The 25,701-nt window shown below is 43.3% G+C and overlaps 1 protein-coding gene and 1 long non-coding RNA gene across 20 annotated transcripts in view; one reads left to right on the top strand and one right to left on the bottom strand.

Annotated features, from left to right (window-relative positions):
- GTF2I (general transcription factor IIi) overlaps positions 1-25,701 on the bottom strand; it is a 113,915-nt gene that overhangs the window by 60,080 nt on the left and 28,134 nt on the right. For all 19 annotated transcript variants that reach the window (XM_063814482.1, XM_063814487.1, XM_063814484.1 and 16 more), the window contains 4 exons: positions 11,267-11,370; positions 9,385-9,523; positions 1,452-1,586; positions 112-295 (listed from right to left, as the gene is read on the bottom strand). In XM_063814482.1, coding sequence (XP_063670552.1) covers positions 112-295; positions 1,452-1,586; positions 9,385-9,523; positions 11,267-11,370 — 562 coding nt within the window. The remainder of the gene's footprint in view (positions 1-111; positions 296-1,451; positions 1,587-9,384; positions 9,524-11,266; positions 11,371-25,701) is intronic.
- On the top strand, positions 248-5,420 carry LOC129135511 (uncharacterized). The gene is made up of 2 exons (XR_008536410.1): positions 248-336; positions 5,309-5,420. It is a non-coding gene; the product is annotated as an uncharacterized LOC129135511 (long non-coding RNA).

Genomic DNA, 25,701 nt, shown 5'->3' on the forward strand with positions numbered 1-25,701 from the left:
TTAAATGACTTCTGTGTTAAATATGAATTTTAAAAATACATTAACGTAAGCTAAATATTCAAATTTATACGAATCAACTGTTGATGGGTACAAAGGGAGAAAGCACTTCACCTCTTAATGATGAATGAAATCCCTGCTTTGTTCTCCAAAATCCATTTCAGGGTTGCAAGATCATAGTTCTCGGGGTGTTTAAAGGCAACACCTTCCGGAAGCCCCTGCACTACCACAGCCGACTGGTCTCGCAGCATCTTCTCATATGGTACAGGTACCACTGTGGATTTGCCTAAAGCTTTCCCTGGGGGAGATGAAAAGCGGATGAACATCATTCAATGAATGGTAAGATTACAAAATGAAATCATCGCTAGCTTATTGTGGCTTAATAAGGGCATCCACGATTTTTTATAATATATGATTTCAAAATTAATTAATACTACAGCATTCTATCTCCCCATGTCAGCAGAAGGTCTAAACCTGAAACTGATCCAAAGGGCCAAAATGAAAAGTAGATAAAATATTTTACTTTAAAAAACACACAGAGAGAGCAATGGTTGGTTTCTTGCACTATTGTCTTTCTTGAAGATGGTCCCATCCTGGCATATTCTCAGGTACAATTTGGCCTCAGAATACAGAAGCCCAGCACATCCAACTATTACCATAAAATACCAGGAATGTTTCAGCTAATATTCTCATTGAAAACTTATCAGGTAAATACAAACTTCCCATTTACAAATGAGTATATACTGTCAACCTATTGGGCAGCGAGCCTCACACATACTGAAAATCCCATTCCAGAGAACTGATTTTCACCTATGACCCTGCAGTAAAACCTCAATCTCCTCCTTTGACTGTTTTCTTGTAAGAGCTTTGTTTTATGATGTGACAAGAGTAAGAAAAGGTGGCTTTGCATGGAATTAGAGAGATGAGCATGCTTATTAGAAAGAAACAGCTAGGCCAGGCATGGTGGCTCACACCTGTAATCCCAGCACTTTGGGAGGCCAAGGTGGGTGGATCACCTGAGATCAGGAGTTCGAGACCAGCCTGGCGAATGTGGTGAAACCCCATCTCTACTAAAATTTAACACAAAAATTAGCTGGGCATGGTGGCGGACACCTGTAATCCTAGTTACTCAGGGGGCTGAGGCAGGAGAATCACTTGAAACTGGGAGGCGGAGATTGCAGTGAGCTGAGATCGTGCCACTGCACTCCAGCCTGGGCGACAGAGCGAGACTCCATCTCAAACAAAAAAAAACAGAAAGAAAGAAACAGCTCTACTGGCCACACTTCTTCCTGGGTTCCTTCAAAATGGAAGTGGAAGAAAGTAAGGTTATTGCTAATCCATTCAGTCACTGAAAATGTGTGTTATATGATTTTCGAATCAATTACATAAGCTCCCCTTTAGAAAACTCAATTATATAATGTATCTTTTAGAAAAATTAAGTCTATTGTTTTTACCATAGCAAAAGCAGAAATAGTCCTCAACTGTTTTTCTGAGTGTTTCAATTTCTACAGCATCTACACTCATCCGATTTGCCTGGGTTGTAGATTTCATTTTATGCATCTCTGCAGCTTTTTCTTCTTCTTCAACACCTGTAAAAAAAAAAATAAATAAAATAAAATAAAAAAATAATAAAAAGGTCCATATCCATTACCTTAATATTTGGTTTTTAGTAAAAATCGTTTTCCTGTATCCTAACAGGGAAAACTATTTTTATCATGTATTCTAACAGGAAAAAACTATTTCTTAACCGTTAACATTTATTAATCATTGTAACCAATGATTTGTTATTTTGTAACAAAATAGCAAGTCACTTGTGATTTGTTATAAAAGCAAAAAACAGGCCAAGCCCAAGGGCTCACGCCTGTAATTCCACCACCTTGTGAGGCTGAAGCAGGAGGACTGCTTGAGCCCAGGAGTTCAAGACCAGCTTTGGCAACATAACAAGGACACATCTCTGCAAAAAAATGAAAATAGCCAGGTATAGTGTTGTATGTCTGCAGTCCTAGCTGTCTGGGGGCTGAAGTGAGGGCTGCTTGAGTCTAGAAGTTTAAGGCTGCAGTGAGCTATGATGGGGCCGAGAACATACCACAGCACTCCAGCCTGGGTGATGGATAGAGACTGTGTCTCTTAAATTAAAAAAAAAAAAAAAAGGCCAGGTGCGGTGGCTCACACCTGTAATCCCAGCACTTTGGGAGGCTGAGGCTGGCAGATGACAAGGTCAAGAGATTGAGAGCATCCTGGTCAACATGATGAAATCACCGTCTCTACTAAAAATACAAAAATTAGGCCGGGCGCGGTGGCTCACGCCTGTAATCCCTGCACTTTGGGAGGCCGAGGCGGGTGGATCACGAGATCAGGAGATCGAGACCATCCTGGCTAACACAGTGAAACTCCGTCTCTACTAAAAATACAAAAAATTCTCCGGGCGTGGTGGCGGGCGCCTGTGGTCCCAGCTACTCGGGAGGCTGGGGCAAGAGAATGGCGTGAGCCCGGGAGGTGGAGCTTGCAGAGAGCGGAAATTGCGCCACTGCACTCCAGCCTGGGCGACAGAGTGAGACTCCGTCTCAAAAAAACAAACAAACAAAAAAATACAAAAATTAGCTGGGCATGGTGGCACACACCTGTAGTCTCAGCTACTTGGGAGGCTGAGGCAGGAGAATCGCTTGAACCCGGGAGGTGGAGGGTGCAGTGAGCCAAGATTGCACCACTGCACTCCAGCCTGGTGACAGAGCAAGATTCCGTCTCAAAAAAATAAAAAATAAAAGGCAGGGAGATGGAGATTTAAAAGGGAACTTTTCAAATAAAAATCTAAAATACTTAAATGAGATGAATGAAAGTAATATGAAATGGTGACCATCTCTGAAATAAGTGTAGCCATAGCTAAAAATACTACATACTAGTACCCTTGTACTACTTTAAAAAAGAAAATTTGTATTGGTTACAAATTTAAATATGAGAAGATTATCAACACAAAAAAATTCTAGGCTTGCAAAGTCTAGCACGATAACAAATAGATACATGTGGCACTTGCAACTTGGCTGGTCCAAATTCAGATGTTTCATGAGTGTACAATACACACTGGATTTTGAAGACTTGGTACAAAAAAAGTATGACAAATATCCCATTAATAATTTTTTTTTCTCTAGAGACGGAGTCTTGCTCTGTCACCAGGCTGGAGTGCAGTGGCACGATCTTGGCTCACTGCAATCTCCACCTCCCAGGTTCAAACGATTCTTCTGCCTCAGCCTCCCGAGTAGCTGGGATTACAGGTGCGCGCCACCACTCCCAGCTAATTTTTGTATTTTTCGTAGAGACAGGGTTTCACCATGTTGGCCAGATGGTCTCGATCTCCTGAACTCGTGATCCGCCTGCCTCTGCCTCCCAAAGTGCTGGGATTACAGGCATGAGCCACCACACCCGGACCATTAATAATTTTTAAATTGATTACATGTTGAAATATTTTAGATATAAAAAGTTAAAGTATTACCAGTAAAATGAATTTCACTTTTTTCTTTATTTTTCTTTAATGTTCTAACTAGAAAGTTTTAAATTATGTGAGAGACTCACATGATACTTTTTTCTGCTGAACAACGCTTTTCTAAATCCCAGAAAAGCGCTCAGAATTCTCCTGAAGAATTTCTATGATTGCCTCATAAACCTATTGATTACCTTCCAGAAGACCATTATTGCTCCTTATCTGCAAAGTACTTTACACAAACAAGTAAGAGGTACTTGAGAATTAGGCCGGGTGCAGTGGCTCATGCCTGTAATCCCAGCACTTTGGGAGGCCAAGGAGGGCAGATCGCCTGAGGTCAGGAGTTTAAGATCAGTCTGGCCAACATGGTGAAACCCCACCTCTACTAAAAAATACCAAAAATTAGCCAGGCATGGTGGCGGGCGCCTGTAGTCCCAGCTACTTGGGAGGCGGAGGCAGGAGAATGGCGTGAACCCGGGAGGCGAAGCTTGCAGTAAGCTGAGATCGTGCCACTGCACTCTAGCCTGGGCGACAGAGCGAGACTCCGTCTCGAAAAAAAAAAAAAAATTAGCCGGGTGTAGTGACACATGCCTGTAATCCCAGCTACTAGAAAGGCTGAGGCAGGAGACTTGCTTGAACCTGGGAGGCAGAAGTTGCAGTGAGCCAAGATCGCACCACTGCACTCCATGGGCGATAGTGAGACTCTGTCTCAAAAAAAAAGAGAAGAAGGAGAATTAGATACAAAAACCATTCTCCATGGATCAAATTATTAACAATGAGGCCAGTCACGGTGGCTCACACCGGTAATCCTAGCACTTTGGGAGGCCAAGGTGGGTGGATCACTTGAGGTAAGGAGTTCGAGACCAGCCAGGCCAACATGGCAAAACCCCATCTCTACTAAAAATACAAAAATTAGCCAGGTGTGCCTGTAATCCCAGCTACTCGGGAGGCTGAGACAGAAGAATCGCTTGAACCTGGGAGGCTGAGGTTGCAGTGAGCCAAGATCACGCCACTGCACTCCAGCCTGGGTGACAGGGCGAGACTCCTTAAAAAAAAAAAAAAAATATTAGCAATAAAAACAAAGTATGAATACTGATGGACAGTGACTACAGCTTGCAGCTGAGGACAACGCCCTTAATGCTTAGTTCTAACCAGTGGAGAACCACATAAGCCAGGCAGGACAGGGAAGGGGAGAATAAGTACAGCTGCAGGCAGGCTTATGGTGTTGGTGGGGCAGACAGCAGCTGATACACACACAATCAAAACAGCATTATTAGTATAAAGAAACAAAGAAACATAATCAATGCTTGAACATTTCTCAACATTATAATAATGACAACATTTTAAAGATAAGTTACTAACATAAAGCTTAGAAGATTACAGCATGGGGGTAAGGGACAGGGGGAGGAATACAGTGGCAGGGGATAGTTTTTAAAACAAACTAAAAATACAATTGGGAATTAAAATTCGTGAATTAACAAAACTTTTTGTTCACTAATAAGTTGCTGAATGTGTCACCAATTTAATCTAAACTGACATCAGAAGTTTAACTTTAGACCTTAGTGGCATACAAGCATCTGCAGGTTCACTTCCAAACCACCACAATAATACACGTATAAAGTAAAGTCACACAGATGTTTTGGTTTCCCAATGCATATAAAAGTTACATTGACTCTTGCTTTCATGAAAGGTCTCTCTGTAGTGTGAGGCTATTTGGTAGCATTTCACCCACAGTAGAACTTGTTTCAAAATTGGAGTCAATCCTCCAAAACCCTGCCATTGCTTTATGAACTAAGTTTATGTCATACTCTAAATCCTTTGTTATCATTTCAACAGGGTTCATGGAGGTTGCAGTGAGCTGAGATCGCGCCATTGCACTCCAGCATGGGCAACAAGAGCAAAACTCTGTCTCAAAAAAAACTAAATAAAAAATAAAAATAAATGGCAAGCATCTCCTTATACACCTCCATCAGGACTCTGTGAGTGACTGTGAGCAGTCATATTTTGAAAGCAATCTTTTTTTCTGAGCAGTAGGTCTCAAAGGTGGGCTTAAAATATTCGGTGAACAACGCTATCAAGAGATGTGCTGTCATCCAGGCTTTACTGTTCTATCAATAGAGCACAGGCAGAGCAGATTTAGTGTAACTCTTCAGGACCCCAGGATTTTCAGAATGGTAAATGAACATGGCTTCAAAGTAACCAGCGGCGTTAACCCCTCACAAGGAATTCAGCTTGTCCTTTGAAGCTTTGAAGCCAGGAATGAACTTCTCTCTAGCTAGCAAAGTCCTAGAGAGTATCTTCCAATATAAGGCTGTTTTGTCTACGTTGAAAATTGGGTTTTGTGAGTGTAGCCATCTTCATGAATTACCTCAGCTAGATCTTCTAAAGAACTTGCTGCAGTTTCTACATCAAACACTTGCTGCTTTACCTTGCACTTTTATGTTATAGAGACTCTGTCTTTCCTTTTTTTTTTTTCTTTTGAGACAGATCTCAAGAGTCCAGGCTGGAGTGCAATGGCGAGATCTCAGCTCACTGCAACCTCCGCCTCCTGGGCTCAAGCGATTCTCGTACCTCAGCCTCCAGAGCAGCTGGGACTACAGGTGCACGCCACCAGGCCTGGCTAATTTTTTGTATTTTAGAAGAGATGGGGTTTCACCAGGGTGCCTAGGGTGGTCTTGAACTCCTGAGCTCAGGCGATCTGCCCGCCTCAGCCTCCCAAAGTGCTGGGATTACAGGCGTGAGCCCCCGCCCCAGCTGACTGTGTCTTTCCTTAAACCTCATGAGCCAACCTCTGCTAGCTTCCAATTTTTCTTCTGCAGCTTCCTCACCCATCTCAGCCTTCACAGAATTGAAGAGAGTTAGGGCCTCACTCTGGATTACGCTGTGGCTTAAGGGAATGCTGTGGCTGGTTTGATCTTCTATCCACACCATTCAAACTTTCTTCCTATCAGCAATAAGCTGTTTTGCTTTATCATTTGCGTGTTCACTGGAGCAGCAGTTTTCATTTCCTTCGAGAACTTTTCCTACGCATTCTCCACCTGGCTACCTGTTCAGCCTAGCTTTCAGCCTACCTCAGCTGCTGACATGCCTTCCTCACTAAGCTTCATCATTTCTGCTTTTGATGTAAAGTGAGCAGCCTGCAACTCTTCCTTTCACTTAAACACTCAGAGGCCACTATAGGTCTATTAATTGGCCTAATTTCCTTTTTTTTTTCGTTGAGACGGAGTCTTGCTCTTTCGCCAGGCTGGAGTGCAGTGGCGTGATCTTGGCTCACTGCAACCTCCACCTCCCAGGTTCAAGCGATTCTCCTGCCTCCCAAATAGCTGGGACTACAAGCGTGCGCCACCACACCCAGCTAATTTTTTGTATTTTTAGTAGAGATGGGGTTTCACCATGTTGGCCAGGATGGTCTCGATCTCTTGACCTCGTGGTCCACACATCTCGGCCTCCCAAAGTGCTAGAATGACAGGCGTGAGCCACCGTGCCTGGCCGGCCTGATTTCAATATTGTGTCTCAGGGACCAGGGAGGCCTGAGGAAAGGGAATGATGGGGGACCAGGCGATTGGTGAAGCAGTCAGAACACATATTTACCTATTAGGTTTGCCATATTATATGTGTGCGTTCAAGGACTCCCAGTACAATTACAATAGTAACATCAAAGATCACTGATCTCAATACCTTGAACCAAGGAGGCAGAGGATGCAGTGAGCCGAGATCGCACCACTGCACTCCAGCCAGGGTGACGGAGCAAACCTCCATCTCAAAAAAAAAAAAAAAAAATTCCACTACAGCGGATACAATAATCATGAAAAAGTCTCAAATAATGCTATGCCAAGAGTTACCAAAATGCGACACAGAGAACCAAGTAAGCACATGCTGCAGGAAAAATGGCACCAATAGACTTGACACAAGGTTGCCACAAATCTTCAATGTGTGAAAACTGCAGTGTCTGCAAGGCACACAAAAAAAAATGAGGTATGCCTGGTCGGGCACAGTGGCTCACGCCTGTAATCCCAGCACTTTGGGAGGCCGAGGCGGGCAGATAACCTGAGGTCAGGAGTATGAGACCAGCCTGACCAACATGGAGAAACCCTGTCTCTACTAAAAATACAAAACTAGCTGGGTGTGGTGGTGCATGCCTGTTAATCCCAGCTACTCGGGAGGCTGAGGCAGGAGAATCACTTGAACCCTAGAGGCAGAGGTTGCGGTGAGCCGAGATCGCACCATTGCACTCCAGCCTGGGCAACAAGAGAAAACTCCGTCTCAAAAAAACAAAAATGACAACAACAAAAAATGAGGTATGCCCATATATAATATGTGCCTATAGATACCCTAGCTTTTTTTGTTCCCTTTCCATGTTTTTAAGAAAATGCTGTATCAATCAGTTAACATAAAACCTACAGTGTTAGGTTAAACACAGATATGAAAATGGTCATACTGTGAAAGGCTGTGGGTATTAAAACCCTATAGTAAATTTCAACACTGTTCCAATGTCAAATAAGCTCACCACTGCTCTAAATGCAGATTACAAAACTCACTGAAGACTGTGATAAGGTGATTCGTATCTGTGAGGGAGTGGAGGAGAACTGTTTAATTTTGCAATATGCTTAAACAAACTTGCACAGTGAATCACTGGTTTTCAACACACCAACTTTTTATCTAGAAAAGAACTCCTGGCCGGATGTGGTGGCTCACGCCTGTAATCCCAGCACTTTGGGAGGCCGAGGTGGGCTCCTCGGGTCAGCCTGGCCAACATGGAGAAACCCTGTCTGTACTAAAAATACAAAAAATTATCTGGGTATGGTGGTGTGCACCTGTAATCCCAGCTACTCCAGAGGCTGAGGTAGAAGAATTGCTTGAATACAGGAGGTGGAAGTTGCAGTGAGCGGAGATCGTGCCACTGCACTCCCTGGTGACGGAGCGAGACCCCATCTCTTAAAAAAAAAAAAAGCCGAGAGTGGTGGCTCATGCCTGAAATCCTAGCACTTTGGGAGGCCAAGGCAAGCAGATCACCTGAGGTCAGGAGTTCGAGACCAACTTGGCCAACATGGCAAAACCCTGTCTTTACTAAAATTACAAAAATTAGCCAGGCATGGTGGTGGGCACCTGTAATCCCAGCTACTCGGGAGGATGAGGTAGAAGAATTGCTTGAACATGGGAGGTGGAGGTTGCAATGAGCCAAGATCGTGCCATTGCACTCCAGCCCAGGGGGCCAAGAGTGAAACTCTGTCTCAAAACAAAAAAACAAAAAGAAAAAGAAAATAACTCCCTATCTGAGTAAAAGTTTTAACCTATTCAAAATTTCTCTACCTTCATTACCTTCTCTCTAATGTATCTCATTAACCCAGAGTAAAGCCAAGCAAGGAACACCGTACAACAAACACTACCATTTTTCTTAACTCTTCAGTATCTATCCTGACATATTTCAGTGATTCCTTTTGAGCATTTTGAAATGTCTCCATAAACATTTCAGAAAATCCTTTTTAGTTTAAATCTCATTCTGTTTTAGAAGAAAATATAACTTGGCCAGGCGCAGTGGCCCACGCCTATAATCCCTCTGCACTTTGGGAGGCCAAGGTGGGCAGATCACCTGAGGTCGGGAGTTTGAGACCAGCCTGACCAACATGGAGAAACCCCGTCTCTACTAAAAATACAAAATTAGCCAGGCGTGCTGGCGCGTGCCTGTAATCCCAGCTACTTGGGAGGCTGAGGCAGGAGAATCACTTGAACTCACGCGGCGGGGGTTGTGGTGAGCCAAGAGTGCGCCACTGCACTCCAGCCTAGGCAACATGAGCAAAACTCCATCTCAAAAAAAAAAAAAAGAAAGAAAGAAAGAAAATATAACTTGTCTTACCTATAAATATTTAGGCTTAAAATTAATGAAATGCAAAAGATAAAAATACAATGCTTACAATATTTTACAAAATCTTTTTGAAAATCCTTTCTGGTATTGACAAAAGCACGTCCTCTTTCAGTTCCGACGACAAACACGTCTGTTTCGTACACTGCAATGCAGGCCACTTCGGCTTTGGACTTGGCCAGTTCTTTACACTACAATACAAACAGCAAACATCATGTTACAGGCAGACGTTTAAGAGCATCATTTCTGCTCGATGAATTAAAAAAACTAACAACATTTTTTAAAGGTACTTCTCTTTCGAGATAGTTTTTGGCCTGATTTTAAACAAAAGACAACACAGAATTTATAAGGAAAAAAAAAACACAATTCCCTTGTAATCTCTTATAGGTCAGATTCTCCAAGTAGTAGACTCAGAGTTTACACAGGCTTGCTGGGGGGCACTGTCAATTACAGCACTTGGGAGGCGGGAGGCAGGCAGGGCTGGACAGACGAAGCACTGAACACTGATGTAGCTGCACCCAGAGCTGGGAGCTGGCATGGCCCTCCCCTGGGAAAGGGTGGACTCTTGTGCAAGGTGGCTCGAACAGCCATGGCACCAGGGGCAATTAGTGCCATCAGTACAAAAGGAGGGTGCGGGTCTGAAACCCACACTACAGCATTCATTACATAATCCCCACCTCCAGAAGTATTCCCCTGTGTACACACAGCCAGAATCACTTTTAGGTGGGCAGAGTATTTACTGACTTTTACTAAGCATATTTCTACGAGATTAAATATTCTTTTAAATTGTTACAGAGTATATAGTATTCCATTTAATGAATATACCTTGAATGATTTACTGATAACATTATTTAAAAGGTTGGTGATTCCAGTTTTCCCCCCTAAAAATAATACCACCATAACCACCTGGGAACAAAATATTTATGGGCATCTTTTTCTTTTTTTTTTTTAAGACAGAGTTCCACTCTGTCGCCCAGGCTGGAGTGCGGTGGCGCAATCTCGGCTCACTGCAACCTCCACCTCACGGGTTCAAGCAATTCTCCTGTCTCAGCCTCCCGGGTAACTGGGAATACAGGCACACGCTGCCACGCTGGCTAATTTTTTTGTATTTTTAGTAGAGATAGGGTTTCACAATGTTGGCCAGGCTAGTCTTGAACTCCTGACCTCAGCCTATAATCCCAGCACTTTGGGAGGCCAAGGTGGGTGAATCACCTGAGGTCGGGAGTTCGAGACCCGCGTGACCAACATGGTGAAACCCTGTCTCTACTAAAAATACAAAAAATTACCCGAGCGTGGTGGCGCACACCTGCAATCCCAGCTACTCGGGAGTCTGAGGCATGAGAATCACTTGAACCCAGGGGGCAGAGGTTGCAGGGAGCCTATATCATGCCATTGCACCCCAGCCTGGGCAACAAGAAGGAAACTCTGTCTCAAATGAATGAATGAATGAATGAATGAATGAATGTGATGTGAAAGGCTTAAACCCATAACTATTCAAGAAGAAAAACTACTCATTGGTTGGGGCAGTGGTTCATGCCTGTAATCCCAGCACTTTGGGCGGCTGAGGCAGGTGGATCAAGAGGTCAGGAGTTCGAGACCGGCCTGGCCAAGATGGTCAAACCCTGTCTTTACTAAAAATACAAAAAATTAGCCGGGTGTGGTGGCAGGCGCCTGTAATCCCAGCTACTCGGAAGGCTAAGGCAGGAGAATCGCTTGAACCCGGGAGGTAAAGGTTGCAGTGAGCCAAGATCTCGCCACTGCACTCTAGCCTGGGCAACAGAGCAAGCCTCCGTCTCAAAAAAAAAAAAAAAAAGTAAAGAAAAAGTACTCATTAAAACTAAAAACCATAAAATTCTATCTTCCACAAAAACAAATCAACCTTATCTACAGCGCAGGCCTACCCAACTATGGAATGATGGAACAGAAGGCCTCACCATGGACTCGAGAGCTGACATGAGGAATGTCACCACCATCCTGCTCTCCGAGGACTCCTCATCTTCAACGGGCAGGGTGGACATTGCAACTTGGGCCATGATCCCTGTGCAGGAGAAGTAAGAAGAAAGTGAGTGGTAGAAATCTGGTGTCCTGAACCCACAGCCAAAGCTGTGAGGGCCCCTCACGGGCTGCCTAATTTACAGTTTTCTTGCTCTAGAGACAAAATAAGGCTCAGAAACTAAGTATTTGACTTGCCCCAACCCTCATAAGATAAAGAATCTATCCCCTAATTTTCTATATATTGTCATTTCCAGAAAATTGGGTCAATATCACACCCCAAATAAATCCAGGTGGCACCCAGAATCAGTGAAATTTCTCCCAAGTAAGAACACGACGAGGCAAGGCACTTTACAGCCCAGTGATGGGCAACCACAACTCAACACAGGACAGAGATGCTAAGCCCTCTTCTCCCCTGAACATCCTGACACACAAAAGAGTGGGTGCAGTGGACTGAGGCTGAGTGGAGAGAAGTTTCTCTTCTTACTAAGAAAACAGATCACAGGCATCAAGTAACATGTAAGATTCTTTATAATACAGCATATTCTGGCCAGGCACGTTGGCTCACGCCTATCATCCCAGCACTTTGGGAGGCTGAGGCAGGAGAATTGCTTGAACCCAGGAGGCGGAGGCTGCAGTGAGCGGAGATCGCAGCACTGCACTCCAGTCTGGGTGACAAGAGCAAAACTCCGTCTCAAAAAAACAAAACAAAATGGTTAGAAGTGTAAATTTTATGTTAAGTATATTTTACTAAAATAAAATGAAAACAACACACCATATAAAAACATACTGGCCAGGCGTGGTGGCTCATGTCTCTAATCCCAGCTCTTTGCGAGGCTGAGGCAGGTGGATCACCTGAGGTCAGGAGTTCGAGATTAGCCTGGCCAACATGGCAAAACTCTGCCTCTACTAAAAATACAAAAATGAGCCAGGCAGGGTGGTGGGCACCTGTAATCCCGGCTACTCAGGAGTCTGAGACAGGGGAATCGCTTGAACCTGGGAGACGGAGGTTGCAGTGAGCTGAGATCACGCCACCTCACTGGAGCCTTGGTGACAGAGTGAGCCTATCACACACACAAAAAAAATGTATATTTTACCAAAATAAAACCAAAACAATACACCATATAAAGACATACTAAGATGGCAAAATCTAAAGCAAATTTCTAAAACTGAAATACTAAAAAGGTTTTCTGTAAATAGCATGCAAATTAGATGCCTATTAAAAATTGTCCCTTTTAATTTAGTTGAATTAATTCTACTTTTAGGGAGCTATTGAATAATTAAATAAACTTAATATGGAAAGATAACTGAAAAATTTGAAAATTGAACACTGGAAACAAGAATAGTAACTGTAAAAACAAATTAATTTACTGACAACACCCGAGTATTCCTTAACTAAAGCCCCAGGGTTCTGGAGAACGTGGACAAGCAGCTGAGGAGCTGTCAGCAGAAAACTGTTATGCCTAAAAATGCCAGTAAATCTTTTCCCTATTATTAAAGAGGATGCTCTATTTCCCTATTATTAAAGACTGTGATCTAGCTTTATCTGTTACCATGTGAATTAACTGCTAGCCCAGATTACCCATCAACAAGTAACGAAGCATACATACTTATGAAGTTGCGCTTTATAATAAAAACCATAATCCACTGGGCGTGGTGGCTCATGCCTGTAATCCCAGCCCTTTGGGAGGCCGAGGCGGGTGGATCTCTTGAGGTCAGGAGTTCGAGATCAGCATGGCCAACATGGTGAAACCCTGTCTCTATTAAAAATTCCAAATAGCCGGGCATGGTGGCACGCACCTGTAATCCCAGCTACTTGGGAGGCTGAGGCAGGAGAATCGCTTGAGCCCAGGAGGCGGAGGTTGCAGTGAGCCAAGATTGCGCTGCTGCACTCCAGCCTGGGCGACAGAGTGAGACTCCGCCTCAAAAAAATAAAATAAATAAATACAAACCATAATAAAAAATAATTGACACTTGGCTGGCACAGTGGCTCAAACCTGTAATCCCAGCATTTTGGGAGGCTGTGGCAGGTGACTCTCATGAGGCCAGGAGTTCAAGACCATCCTGGGCAATGTGGCGAAACACTGTCTCTACTAAAAATACAAAAGTTAGCCAGGCATGGTGGTGTACCATCTGTAATTCCAGTCACTCAGGAGGCTGAGGCACGAGAATCAACTGAATCCAGTAGGTGGAGGTTGCAGTGAGCCAAAATCACGCCACAGCACTCCAACCCAAACAACAAAGCAAGACTCTATCTCAAAAAAAAAAACCAAAACCAAAACAAACAAAACACTTATCCCCATATATTTGAACAAACAGAAGCAAATCTGATTCCCAACACAAGGGTCCCTGACTAGAGACGGAAGTAAAAGCCGTATCAAGCAAGTGAATAGGTAAATTATAGAAATTATTTGGCCTAACAGCCTAGGTCCCATTCTTTTTCTCTTGGATAAAACTAAGTGAATTTGTCTGGTTTTCTTTCCCTCTCCCTCTCCCCCAAGTCTAAGTAAGTTTGCATTAAAATGTGGCTTAGGTGAAATGGACAACAAAGGCATATATGTTTCTATAATTAGACATTCACTTAGCATACACTTTCATTATTTCTGAAAATTCACAGTATTTCTTCATAATCTCACTTTTCCTTTAATTCCCCAGCGAAAGAAAACAGAGATGTGTTCTCATTTTACAAATGCAGTGATTTGTCAAGGTCATATTGCCACTATCACAGAACATGAAACTAGGGCAATTTTCTGCCTACTGCTGTTACCACTTCTTCTCATCTTTAATCGCCATAAATCTGCTATCAAGTCATCATGAGGCTGGAGAATAGGGTCTGGAGGCAGGGAACCTAAGGCCAATTCATGCTGACTTCCTAGAACTAAATCAAAAGGAAAACCCCAACTTTCCACACCTAAGTAACAAAAGGATGGGAGGCTACTCAGTTTGCAAACCACCACCCCCACTTTTTAGGTGTTCCAGATGGAAAATTGAAATTATCTCTGATTGGTTGCTTTCTGCAACCAATCAGACGTTTGCACAGGAGTGTAACTTTGTAACTTCACTTCAGCCTCTGATTGGTTGCTTCCTGCCAGACTGACTGCGACCAAGTCTTTTTTCCTCTCCTTTTTCTTTAGTGCAGTGGCACGATCTCGGCTCACTGCAAGCTCCGCTCCCGGGTTCACGCCATTCTCCCACCTCAGCCTCCAGAGTAGCTGGGACTACAGGCGCCCGCCACCACGCCCAGCTAATTTTTTGTGTTTTTTAGTAGAGACGGGTTTTCACCATGTTAGCCAGGATGGTATCCATCTCCTGACCTCATGATCCGCCCGCCTCGGCCTCCCAAAGTGCTGGGATTACAGGCGTGAGCCATCGCCCCCGGACTTTTTTTTTCTTTTTTTAAGACGGAGTCTAGCTCTATCGCCCAGGCTGGAGTGCAGTGGCACGTTCTGGGTTCCCTGCAACCTCGGCCTTCCGGGTTCAAACGATTCTCCTGCTTCAGCCTCGCGAGTACCTGGGACTACAGGTGCCCGCCACCACGCCCAACTAATTTTTGTATTTTTAGTAGAGATGGAGTTTCGCCATGTTGGCCAGGCTGGTCTGGAACTTCTGACCTCAGGTTATCCACCCACCTCGGCCTCCCACCACGCCCGGCCTTTTGTTTTTGTTTTGAGACAGGGTCTTGCTTTGTTATCCAGGCTGAAGTGCAATGGCGCTATCTCAGCTCACTGCAACCTCTGCCTCCCGGGTTCAAGCGATTCTCCTGCCTCAGCCTCCCGAGTAGCTGAGATTACAGGCCACCACACCTGGCTAATTTCTTGTATTTTTAGTAGAGGGGGGTTTCACCATATTGGTCAGGCTGGTCTGGAACTCGTGACTTCAAGTAATCCACCCATCTTGGCCTCTCAAAGTACTGGGATTACTGGAGCCCGGCAGGGCAAGTCGTCATTTGCATACAAGTGTAACTTTGTAACTTCACTTTAGTCTCTGATTTGTTGCTTTCCACAGATGCTTGCATAGGGTGTAACCTTTGTAACTTCAAGTCAGCCTCTAATTGGTTGCTTTTCACAACCAATCAGACTGCTTGCAGGCCACTACTGTATTTACAAAGGATGTACACCAGGTAACCAATGGGAAACCTCTAGAAAATTAAACCCCAGAAAGTTAAACCCCATAAAGTTGAACCCCAGAAAGTAGTTAAACCCCAGAAAATTCTGTAAAGGGGCTCTTCAGCCCCCAGGCTCGGCCCGCCCCCTCTTTGTGGAATGTACCTTCCACTTTCAATAAATCTCGGCTTTTGGTGCTTCTTCCATTGGACACCCTCCACTGGTAACAATCACACTCAATGTGTGTAAGAAATGGGGGACAGACGCTACAGCAACAGCCCACGGGGCGCCCCTGGTGATGAAGGTCCTATGTCTTTATCAGAACTTTCAGGGCAGGCAGCGAGCCCTGCAGGATGGAAAGCACCCCAAGGGCGACCCACGGGCCTTCTCTGTGCTTCCTGCTCTCTGGAAGTGGGTGCATCCGGGTCACACCGGAAGTTCGCTGTTCTTTGCCCATCCCAAGAGTTTCCTTCCTGGGACAGCCCTTAGTTGAAACTATTCGTGGAGGCTTCCCTGCACCCTTCACTTGGGGACGGCTCTCTTTTCTCCTCTTCCCAGAAAGAAACTGCCATCAGGAGGTGGCATTAATTAACAATGACCACCAGAGGAGGCATCGGGCCAGGCAGGTGACGCCAGCTTAGGAAGTATCTGATGCACCGGTCCCCACAGGACCAAACGCCTAGAGAGCTGGTGTATGGGTTCAGCAGACAGCCATCTCGCTGCGTGCCCCTGGGGGCTGTACTCAGTTGCCTCGTCCATAAATGGAAATGCTCAATCCCTTTTATGAATACCCTCAACTTAAAATAAGAAGGGTTGGAAAAAGAAATGAACATTTATTGAATATATGTCATGCTTTATTGGCCATCTTGTATAATAAGCACAGCAACCCTGGGTGGGAGAGCAGGAAACATGGACTACACATGGACCCCAGGAAAAGCTCCTTGATGGAGGTGGTGCTCCAGAAGCCACCTGAGCCAGGCCCATGGAGTCTTTTCCTGGTTGACTTTACTTTCTGATGTCACCAGCAATGAACCACAAATCACAAGGATATGACCTCTCCTATCTGTCATGACACATCAAAACTCAGAGGTCTCCCAATAAAAGAGGCCGTGAAAGAAAAAAAAATTTAAACCAGGTAAAATGAGGACATTTTGCTCTGTGCTCGTAAGGAATGCCACTAGGTACGAATTTTTAAGTTTTTTTTTTCTTTGGTGGGGGGAAGGAGACTCGCTCTGTTGCCCTGGCTGGAGTGCAGTGGCACGATCCTGGCTCACTGAAATCTCCAGCTCCTGGGTGCCAGTATTTCTCCTGCCTCTGCCTCCCGAGTAGCTGGGATGACAGGCGCCCGCCACCACACCCGGGTAATTTTTGTATATTTAGTAGAGATGGGGTTTCACCACATTGGGCAGGCTGGTCTTGAGCTCCTGACCTCAGGTGATCTGCCCGCTTCAGCCTCCCAAAGTGCTGAGATTACAGGCGTGAGCCACCGCACCCGGCCTAATTCTGTATTTTTAGATCCAACACTATTTTTTGCTTAATTTAATTTTCCTTTAGATGTAACCACGTATTTATGACATAATTTGCTCATTCTTTTGTGTTCCTGCTGTCCTCTGGTGACAAACTGTTTTTGTTTGCTAAAAAATTTTTCTTGAAAGGTATTTTCACTGGAATAGAAACCTAGGTTGACAATTATATTCTTTCAGCACACTAAGGTTATTTCATTATCTGTTGGTGTCATTATATTTTGGCTTCCATTGTCGCTATTGAGAAGTTATCTACGGTCTCTTTTTAGGTGATTCCCATTCCTACTCCTGCTGTTATTAAGAGGTTTTCTTTGTCTAAGATGTTTTCTACAGTTTCACTGTGTATTCTAGGTGTAGATTTTATTTTTATTAAACATATGTCTGTCATTCATGGGCTTAACTATGAAATGGTATCCTTCAATGTGGAAAACTCTAAGCTATTGTCTCTTTAGATTCTGCCCCATTCTCTATCTCCTATCCTACTGGGACTCACATTAATGTATGTTAGTCTTCACTTTATCCTTTTAGCTTCTTACCTTTTTTACGTTTTCTTCTCCATACTAAACAATTATTTCTTCTGGCTTACCTTCCATTTCACTAATTCCTTCTTCATCTTTTTATTCTGTTGTTAAAACACCTATCCGGTTTTTAATTTTGTTTGTAATTTTCATTTCTATGATTTCTAGTTACTGCTAAGTCATATTTTCTAGTTTCCTACTCTATAAGGAATTTCAAGATTGTCATATTTCTTTGGTAATGGGGCAGTTATTTTATAGTCTCTGATAATTCCAAATCTCAAGTTTTTGCAGGACTATTTCTGTTGTTCCCGGTGGTTCTTACCCTTATGCATGGTTCTTATTCCCTTCTATGCCTAATTATCTTAGTGAGTTAGTTATTTTACGTGAAAAAATTACTTATAATCTTAAGCCTAGGGTGAAGGCAGCTTCCTCCAGGTGTCAAGAGACAACACCTGCCTAGAATCACTCTAATCCAAGTTCGAGACTTGGTTCCTTGGCCCACCCAGTAGACGTTAACCCAGGCCACAAGTAAGGATGCAGACTATTCTGAGTCTCTCACCCCACAAAGCTTTCAAAACTCAAGGTCAAGTGGTGAAATGTTTGCCTTCAGGACAAGAGTAATTCTCATTTCTGTCATCTGAGTTCCCATAACCCAGCCCTTCAAATTTTCTCTACTTTTCAACTTTCTGGTGTTTTCACAAAAGTTTTGTTTTATAATTTTATAACAGTGTTGGTTGTTTTCAGTAAGAATAACCTCACCAACTCTGGGAACCATACCTTCCATATCCTTTATTCTCAAGAACAATTTATGAATTAGCCAGAACTACTTTAGATTGCGAGGTTACCAATTCCCAATTCAAACAAGATCAAGTACAAAAGAGAACTTTTATTGCTTCATTTAATTAATTAAGTCTAAAGGTTATACTGGCTCCACATATAGCTAGATCCAAAACCACAAAATAAGTCATTAGAATTCTCTCAGCTTAAGCAGAAGGGTGTCCTCCCTAAGGCAGACCTGACAGCCACATGCGCCTTCATGCGTACCACATTCCTGTCCTGTGATCCCAGAGGCAGAGAACTATCACATCCTCCCATTACTTTTTTTTTTTTTTGAGACGGAGTCTCACTTATCACCCAGGTTGGAGTGCAATAACACAATCTCAACTCACTGCAACCTCCACCTCCTGGGTTCAAGTGATTCTCCTGCCTCAGCCTCCCGAGTAGCTGGGATTACAGGCGTGCACCACCACGTCTGACTAATTTTTGTATTTTTAGTAGAGACAGGATTTTGCCATGTTGGCCAGGCTGGTCTCGAACTTCTGATCTCAGTTGATCCGTCTGCTTTGGGCTCCCAAAATGCTAGGATTACAGGCGTGAGCCACTATGCCCAGTCTTCCCATTACATTTTGTGTAAAAGATCTGGGCATATGTGTCATGAGCCTACCCAAACCCAATTACTGTGGCTGGTCAGAACAAGATGACACGGGATATACTGTGATTAAACAGACACACAAAAAATAACAGCTATGTGAGCCTGGTATGCCTTCTTTCCCATTTTTTTTTCTTTTTTTCTTTTTATTTTTGAGACAGAGTCTTGCTCTATCGCCCAGGCTGGAGTGCAATGGCACGATCTCGGCTCATTGCAACCTCTGCCTCCCAGGTTCAAGCGATTCTCCTGCCTCAGCCTCCCAAGTAGTTCGGATTACAGGTGCCTGCCACCACACCCAGCTAATTTTTGTATTTTTTGTAGAGATGGGGTTTCGTCATGTTGGTCAGGCTGATTTTGAACTACTGATGACAGGTGATCCGCCTGCCTTGGCCTCCCCAAGTGCTGGGATTACAGGCGTAAGCCACTGCGCCCAGCCTCCCATTTTTTCAATCTCCTCAGTTCTTCTATTCTCAACGTTTTTTGACTTCACCTTTTGTTTCCCTGATTTGATTTTAATTCTCCTTCATGAGTTTCAAAATTGAACTCAATTGGCCTGTTGCTATTTCATTGTTTATCTCCGATTCTGGTTGGCTACTGTATGTGATGCCTTCTTTATCTCTGAAAACAGACTCTAGCCATTGTTTGAAATCCTCTTGAGTTTCCTGTTGGAGATCCATTTCAGGTATTAGATTTATCCGTGTCCTTGCTGTTCTGATCCATTCTTCCTCAAAATAAGCCAATAACTAATTCCATAAAATTTTCTTTTTGACTGTACTTCTGCTTTAATTATCTGATTCCTTGCTGTTAATACCAAACAGCACACAACATTTGGTTTTGGGTTTTATGAGACAAAGTCTCACTCTGTTGCCTGGACGAGTACAGTGGCACCATCATGGCTAACTGCAGCCTCCACCTCCTGTGTTCAAGCGATCTTCCTACCTCAGCATCCCTACTAGCTGGGACTACAGACTTGCAGCACCACACCCGGCTAATTTTTTGTATTTTTAGTAGAGATCGGGTCTCACTATGTTGCGCAGGCTGGTCTCGAACTCCTGAGATCAAATGATCCTCCCGCCTCAGTCTACCAAAGTGCTAGGATTAAAAGCATAAGCCACTGCACCCAGACAAAAAAAAATATTTTATAGTGAGTGAAAGGAAGAACGCGCTTGAAGATTTTTACAAACCTTATCATTACCCTAATAAAAACTGAGGTTAATATTTTTTATGATGCTGTTCTCTGAAATACTTCTGAACTTTCAATACATTTCTGCTTCAAAACAAGGTTCCAGTCAGACTGGTAAGTCGGCAGGTGCTAGAACACTCTTTTATTTAAATTACATTCATGCCCTATTTCTTTTTCATGTTATAATATATATACACAAATATATATAAATAAATATATAAAATTATATATATGTGTATATACATATATATATATATATATATATATATTTTTTTTTTTTTTTTTTTGCGATGGACTCTGGCTCTTGTTACCCAGGCTGGAGTACAATGGTGTGATCTCAGCTCATTGCAACCTCTGCCTCCCGGGTTCAAGCGATTCTCCTGCCTCAGACTCCTGAGTAGCTGGGATTACAGGTGTCCCCCACCACCCAGATAATTTTTCTATTTTTAGTAAAAATGGGGTTTCACCATGTTGGCCAGGCTGGTCTTGAACTCCTGACCTCAGGTAATCTGCCTGCCTCGGCCTCCCAAAGGGCTGAGATTACAGGCGAGAGCCACTGCGCACAGCCTAGAGTTAGTTCTTTAACAAGGGACTAGAATCCCTCTCTAAATTCCAAATTGCCTCTTTACAGCCAGGTGTGGTGGCTCACACCTGTAATCTTAGCATTTTGGGAGGCCAAGGTAGGAGGATTGCTTGAGGTCTAGAGTTCAAGACCAAACTGCCTTTTTAATGCATAATAACAATCAAAGAATGGCAGGTTTTAAAAACAGAATCAACACAAGGTAAATAATTAGACAGTGATTGCAACTATAATACTACACAGTCTTTCAGCAGAGAATTAACTGCCACTCACCATAAACGAACTGACTGAAGCAAAGTATAATATCCTTTTCATTAGAAAGCCAAGATGATAGTGGACACTGAACTTTCTGTATCAGCATCAGTCACATTCTAAGAAAATAAGGCATTTGGTTAAAAAAAAAAAAAAAGGAAAATATGGCAGCGGCTCACGCCTGTAATCCCAGCATTTTGGGAGGTCAAGTCAGGTGGATCACTTGAGGTCAGGAATTCGAGACCAGCCTGGCCAACATGGTGAAACCCCATCTCTACTAAAAATACAAAAATAAGCTGGGCGTGGTGGTGGGTGCCTGTAATCCTAGCTACTCAGGAGGCTGAGGCAGGAGAATCCCTTGAACCCGGGAGGCGGAGGTTGCAGTGATCCAAGTTCACGCCATTGCACTCCAGCCTGGGCAACAGAGTGAGACTCCATCTCAAAAAATTAAAAAAAATTTTTAAAATATAGCTGAGCGTGGTGGCTCATGCCTGTAATCCCAGCATTTTGGGAGGCTGAGGTGGGCAAATCACAAGGTCAGGAGTTCGAGACCAGCCTGGCCAACATGCTAAAACCCCATCTCTATTAAAAATACAAAAATTAGCCAGGCATGGTGGCGCACACCTGTAATCCCAGCTACTCAGGAGGCTGATGCAGGAGAATTGCTTGAATCCGGGAGGCGGAGGTTGCAGTGAGCCGAGATCGCGCCACTGCACTCCAGCCTGGGTGACAGAGCGAGACTCTGTCTCAAAAAATATATATATATGAGTAGGTTACAGACTGATTATCTAGGTGAACACATTACTTATGCCACAAAACACTGCTTCCAGGTACTGTCAGGCAAACTATCTCCTTTAACAATGAAAGACAGCCCTGAATTTAGACAATAGTTTAAATTAGTAAAACCTTGACTCGCCACCTAAAAGACTGAAGACTCAGTCTCAACGAAGGTGAAATGGATTTAAACTGATGAGAAACACCAGGCCCATTATTTTATTTTCTTCTGCACAAATTTCTACAGGCTACTATTTTTACTTGTAATAAGCAATGAAGATCTACACTGCACCTTTACTTAAGGAAGGCGAGATAAACTCAAGACTGCAAAAATCAGTATCTTTCCTAACTCAATGTTTTGCATTCAGACAATAATCACTAAACCCCTAGATGCTTAGATGAATAAAAACTGAGAAAAACCTTCAAAATTAGCTAAAATAATTGCCACTAGGATATTGTCCCTGGAAGACAGTATTTAAGACAGGTAATAGTATTCAATTCTGTAATTATTCAACAGGCTTGAGTTAAAAAAAAAAAAAAAAAAAAAGCCGGGCTCAGTAGCTCACACCTGTAATTCCAGCACTCTGGGAGGCCGAGACAGGAGGATGGCTTGAGCCCAGGAGGTGAAGGCTGCAGTGAGCCATGATGGCACCACTGCACTCCAGCCTGGGTGACGGAGTAAGCCCCTGTGTCCATTAAAGAGAGAGACAGAGAGAGACAGACAGAAAGAATACTTTTACCAGAGAAATTTTCCGTCCAAACCTAAGTTTTTGTCCCCCTATTCCAAAAAATGGACTACAGTGGTGAGTCTGCAGTACTGGTGGATGCACTTCTGCCTTGGCCAGTATTTCAGGGAAGTTCTCTCTTTCTTGGTTTTCCGGTGTCTTCCAGCTTTCCAGCTGTCGTCATTCTTTGAGATCTAGTCTCCAGTTATCTTTTGTATAAGAGGAAAAACTGTAAAAGCCAAATTTACTTTTTTTTTTTTTTTTTGAGACAGAGTCTCACTCTATCGCCCAGGCTGGAGTGCAGTGGCGTGATCTTGGCTCACTGCAACCTCCGCCTCCTGGGTTCAAGCAATTCTCCTGCCTCAGCCTCCCGAGTAGCTAGGATTACAGGTGTATGTCACCACGCCCGGCTAATTTTCTTTTTTTTAGTAGAGACGGGGTTTCACCATGTTGGCCAGGCTGGTCTTGGAACTCCTGACCTCAGGTGATCTGCCCGCCTCAGCCTCCCAAAGTGCCACACCTGGCCAACCAATTCATTTTATTAACAGCCACTAAAGCCAAGTTTCAACAAAATTAAATGACTAATGGCATCATCATATTCTTGAATGTATACACTAACAGAAACATCCTCAGTCAGAAGAATAAAATGAATTCATGTATCGCTTAATGCCAAGGGAAAAATCAGTGACATCTCAAACTTTTACAAAGTAATTTCTTCAAAACAATGAGTGGTAAGAAAAAGTTAAAATTCATCAAGTAAAATGTTAGATATTTTGTCCTAAAATGGTGCTTAAAATAAATCCAAAAGATCTAATACTAGTAGTTCAATCAGCTGACTTTAGTCTAAACCAGGATTCAGCTGCATTAAAACTAGTTTAGATTATCATGTAATACTACATTTTGGCAATCTTTTAGGCCGCCTAAATCTTTTCATCTCTGAAACTGTTGGGTTTTTTTCGGTTTTTTGTTTTGTTTTGGAGACGGAGTCTCACTCTGTCGCCCAGGCTGGAGTGCAGGGGCATAATCTCGGCTCACTGCAACCTCCACCTCTTGGGTTCAAGCAATTCTCCTGGCTCGATCTCCGGAGTAGCTGGGATTACAGGCACCTGCCACCACACCCAGCTAGTTTTTTTTGTATTTTTAGTAGAGACAGGGTTTCCCCATGTTGGCCAGGCTGGTCTTGAACTCCTGACCTCAAGTGATTTGCCCGCCTCAGCCTCCTAAAGTGCTGGGATTACAGGCGTGAGCCATCACGCCCAGCCAAATTGTTGGTATTTAATATTTCCATGTTCTCCCTATAATTATTAAGTACTAAAAGCCAAAACTAAAATCTGTTTTTCAGAAGGAAATTTATTCATCCCTAAAATGTCAGTATACATTTAATATAATCAGTTCAGATTGTAAACACAGACTTTGTAAATATCTTAATGTTTTCTATTTAATTTTTTTTCCTAGACATGTGGTTCACACTAAATGTCTTAATTTTTTCAACATACTACCATTTGTTTTAATTATGTCCACTGAGTAGCTTCTATACAAAATGTGCTTTGCTAGGGTTTTGGTTTGTTTTTTTTTTTTTTCAGATAAGGGTCTCACTATGTTGCCCAAGATGGCTGCAAACTCCTGGGCTCAAAGGATCCTCCTGCCTCAGTCTCCCAATTAGCTGGGACTACAGGCATCTGCCACCACGTCTGGCTATAGGAGCTGTGTTTTTAATTTTTGTTTTAATGAGAACATGTTTAAGGTAGTTTGCTGACCCTATCAGTTTGTCTTTCGAATGACAGCAAAGAAATTAACTTCATATCTTGATAAGTTTATTATAAATGGTCGACATCTGCTTGACACAATTTACAAAATGGATCTTTTTGTAACCTAAGAACAGCTGATAACTTAAAAGACAATGTAAATTGCCCAAGATCACAGAATTGCTAAGAATAGAATCCAAATCTATCCAACTGACTGGATGTCCTCAATTCCCCATTCTCTGTCTTTTTATTTGGTTTGTTTGTTTGTTTGTTTGTTTTAGATGGAGTCTTGCTCTGTCACCCAGGCTGCAGTGCAGTGGCATGATCTTGGCTCACTGCAACCTCTGCCTCCCGGGTTCAAGCGATTCTCCTGCCTCAGCCTCCTGCGTAGCTGGGACTATAGGCGCCCATCACCACGCCCAGCTAATTTTTGTATTTTTAGTAGAGACGGGGTTTTGCCATGTTGGCCAGGCTGGTCTCCAACTCCTGACCTCTAGTGATCTGCCCACCTCGGCCTCCCAAAGTGCTGGGATTACAGGTGTGAGCCACTGCGCCCAGCCCCCCATTCTCTTTCAAACCACACTATACACTGTAAAATTTAATCCGATTTTAAATATTTTTCAAATTCCATTATCTACAAATTTAAACTTTAGAAAAACATTAAGTTTTCAAGGGCTTAGACAACAACTATAATGGTATTTAAGTCTATGAACTGACCTTCTGCCCCCCCCAAAAAAACAGCCTCTCAAAGAAATAGGATTCCTCAATACTAAAAGGAGATATTTTCATTTTCCCAAAGTATTGTACCACAAAATACTAGTTCATAGCTACTTTTCTTCTTTTAAAAATATTCATTCTTTTAAAAAAAAGGAGAACATGGCACATCCCATCGTAACCAAGTCATCAAAGTTAACACTAGTCTCCAGACAGACAAACACCACGTCCCACCCAACAAAATGCAAGGAAAACATGGATATTCCTGCTCAAAATGCTTAACCTCAATATAAGCATGAGGAAGCACTGGACAAACCTGAGTTAAGAGACAGTCTATAAAAATGCCTCTAGTCTTCAAAAAGGTCAAGGGCATGAATGAAACTCAAAACACTGAAAAAGTGTTCTAAAATAAAGTATATTAGGCCGGGATGGATGGCTCACACCTGTAATCCCAGCACTTTGAGAGGCCGAGGTGGGTGGATCACCTGAGGTCAGGAGTTCAACACCAGCCTGGCCAACATGGCAAAACCCCATCTCTACTAAAAATACAAAAATTGGCTGGGTGTGGTGGCAGGTGCCTGTAATCCCAGCTACTTGGGAGACTGAAGCAGGAGAATCGCTTGAACCAGGGGGAAGAAGTTGCAGTGAGCTGAGATGGTGCCACTGCACTCCAGCCTGGGCGAAAGAGTGAAACTCCGTCTCAAAAAAAAAAAAGTATATTAGAGGGCTGGGCATAGTGGCTCATGCCCATCATCCCAGCACTTTGGGAGGCCGAGGTGGGCGGATCACCTGAGGTTGGGAGTTCAAGACCAGCCTGACCAACATGGAGAA

This window comes from Pan troglodytes, chromosome 6 (assembly GCF_028858775.2).
Source record: "Pan troglodytes isolate AG18354 chromosome 6, NHGRI_mPanTro3-v2.0_pri, whole genome shotgun sequence".
Classification (NCBI taxonomy): domain Eukaryota; kingdom Metazoa; phylum Chordata; class Mammalia; order Primates; family Hominidae; genus Pan; species Pan troglodytes.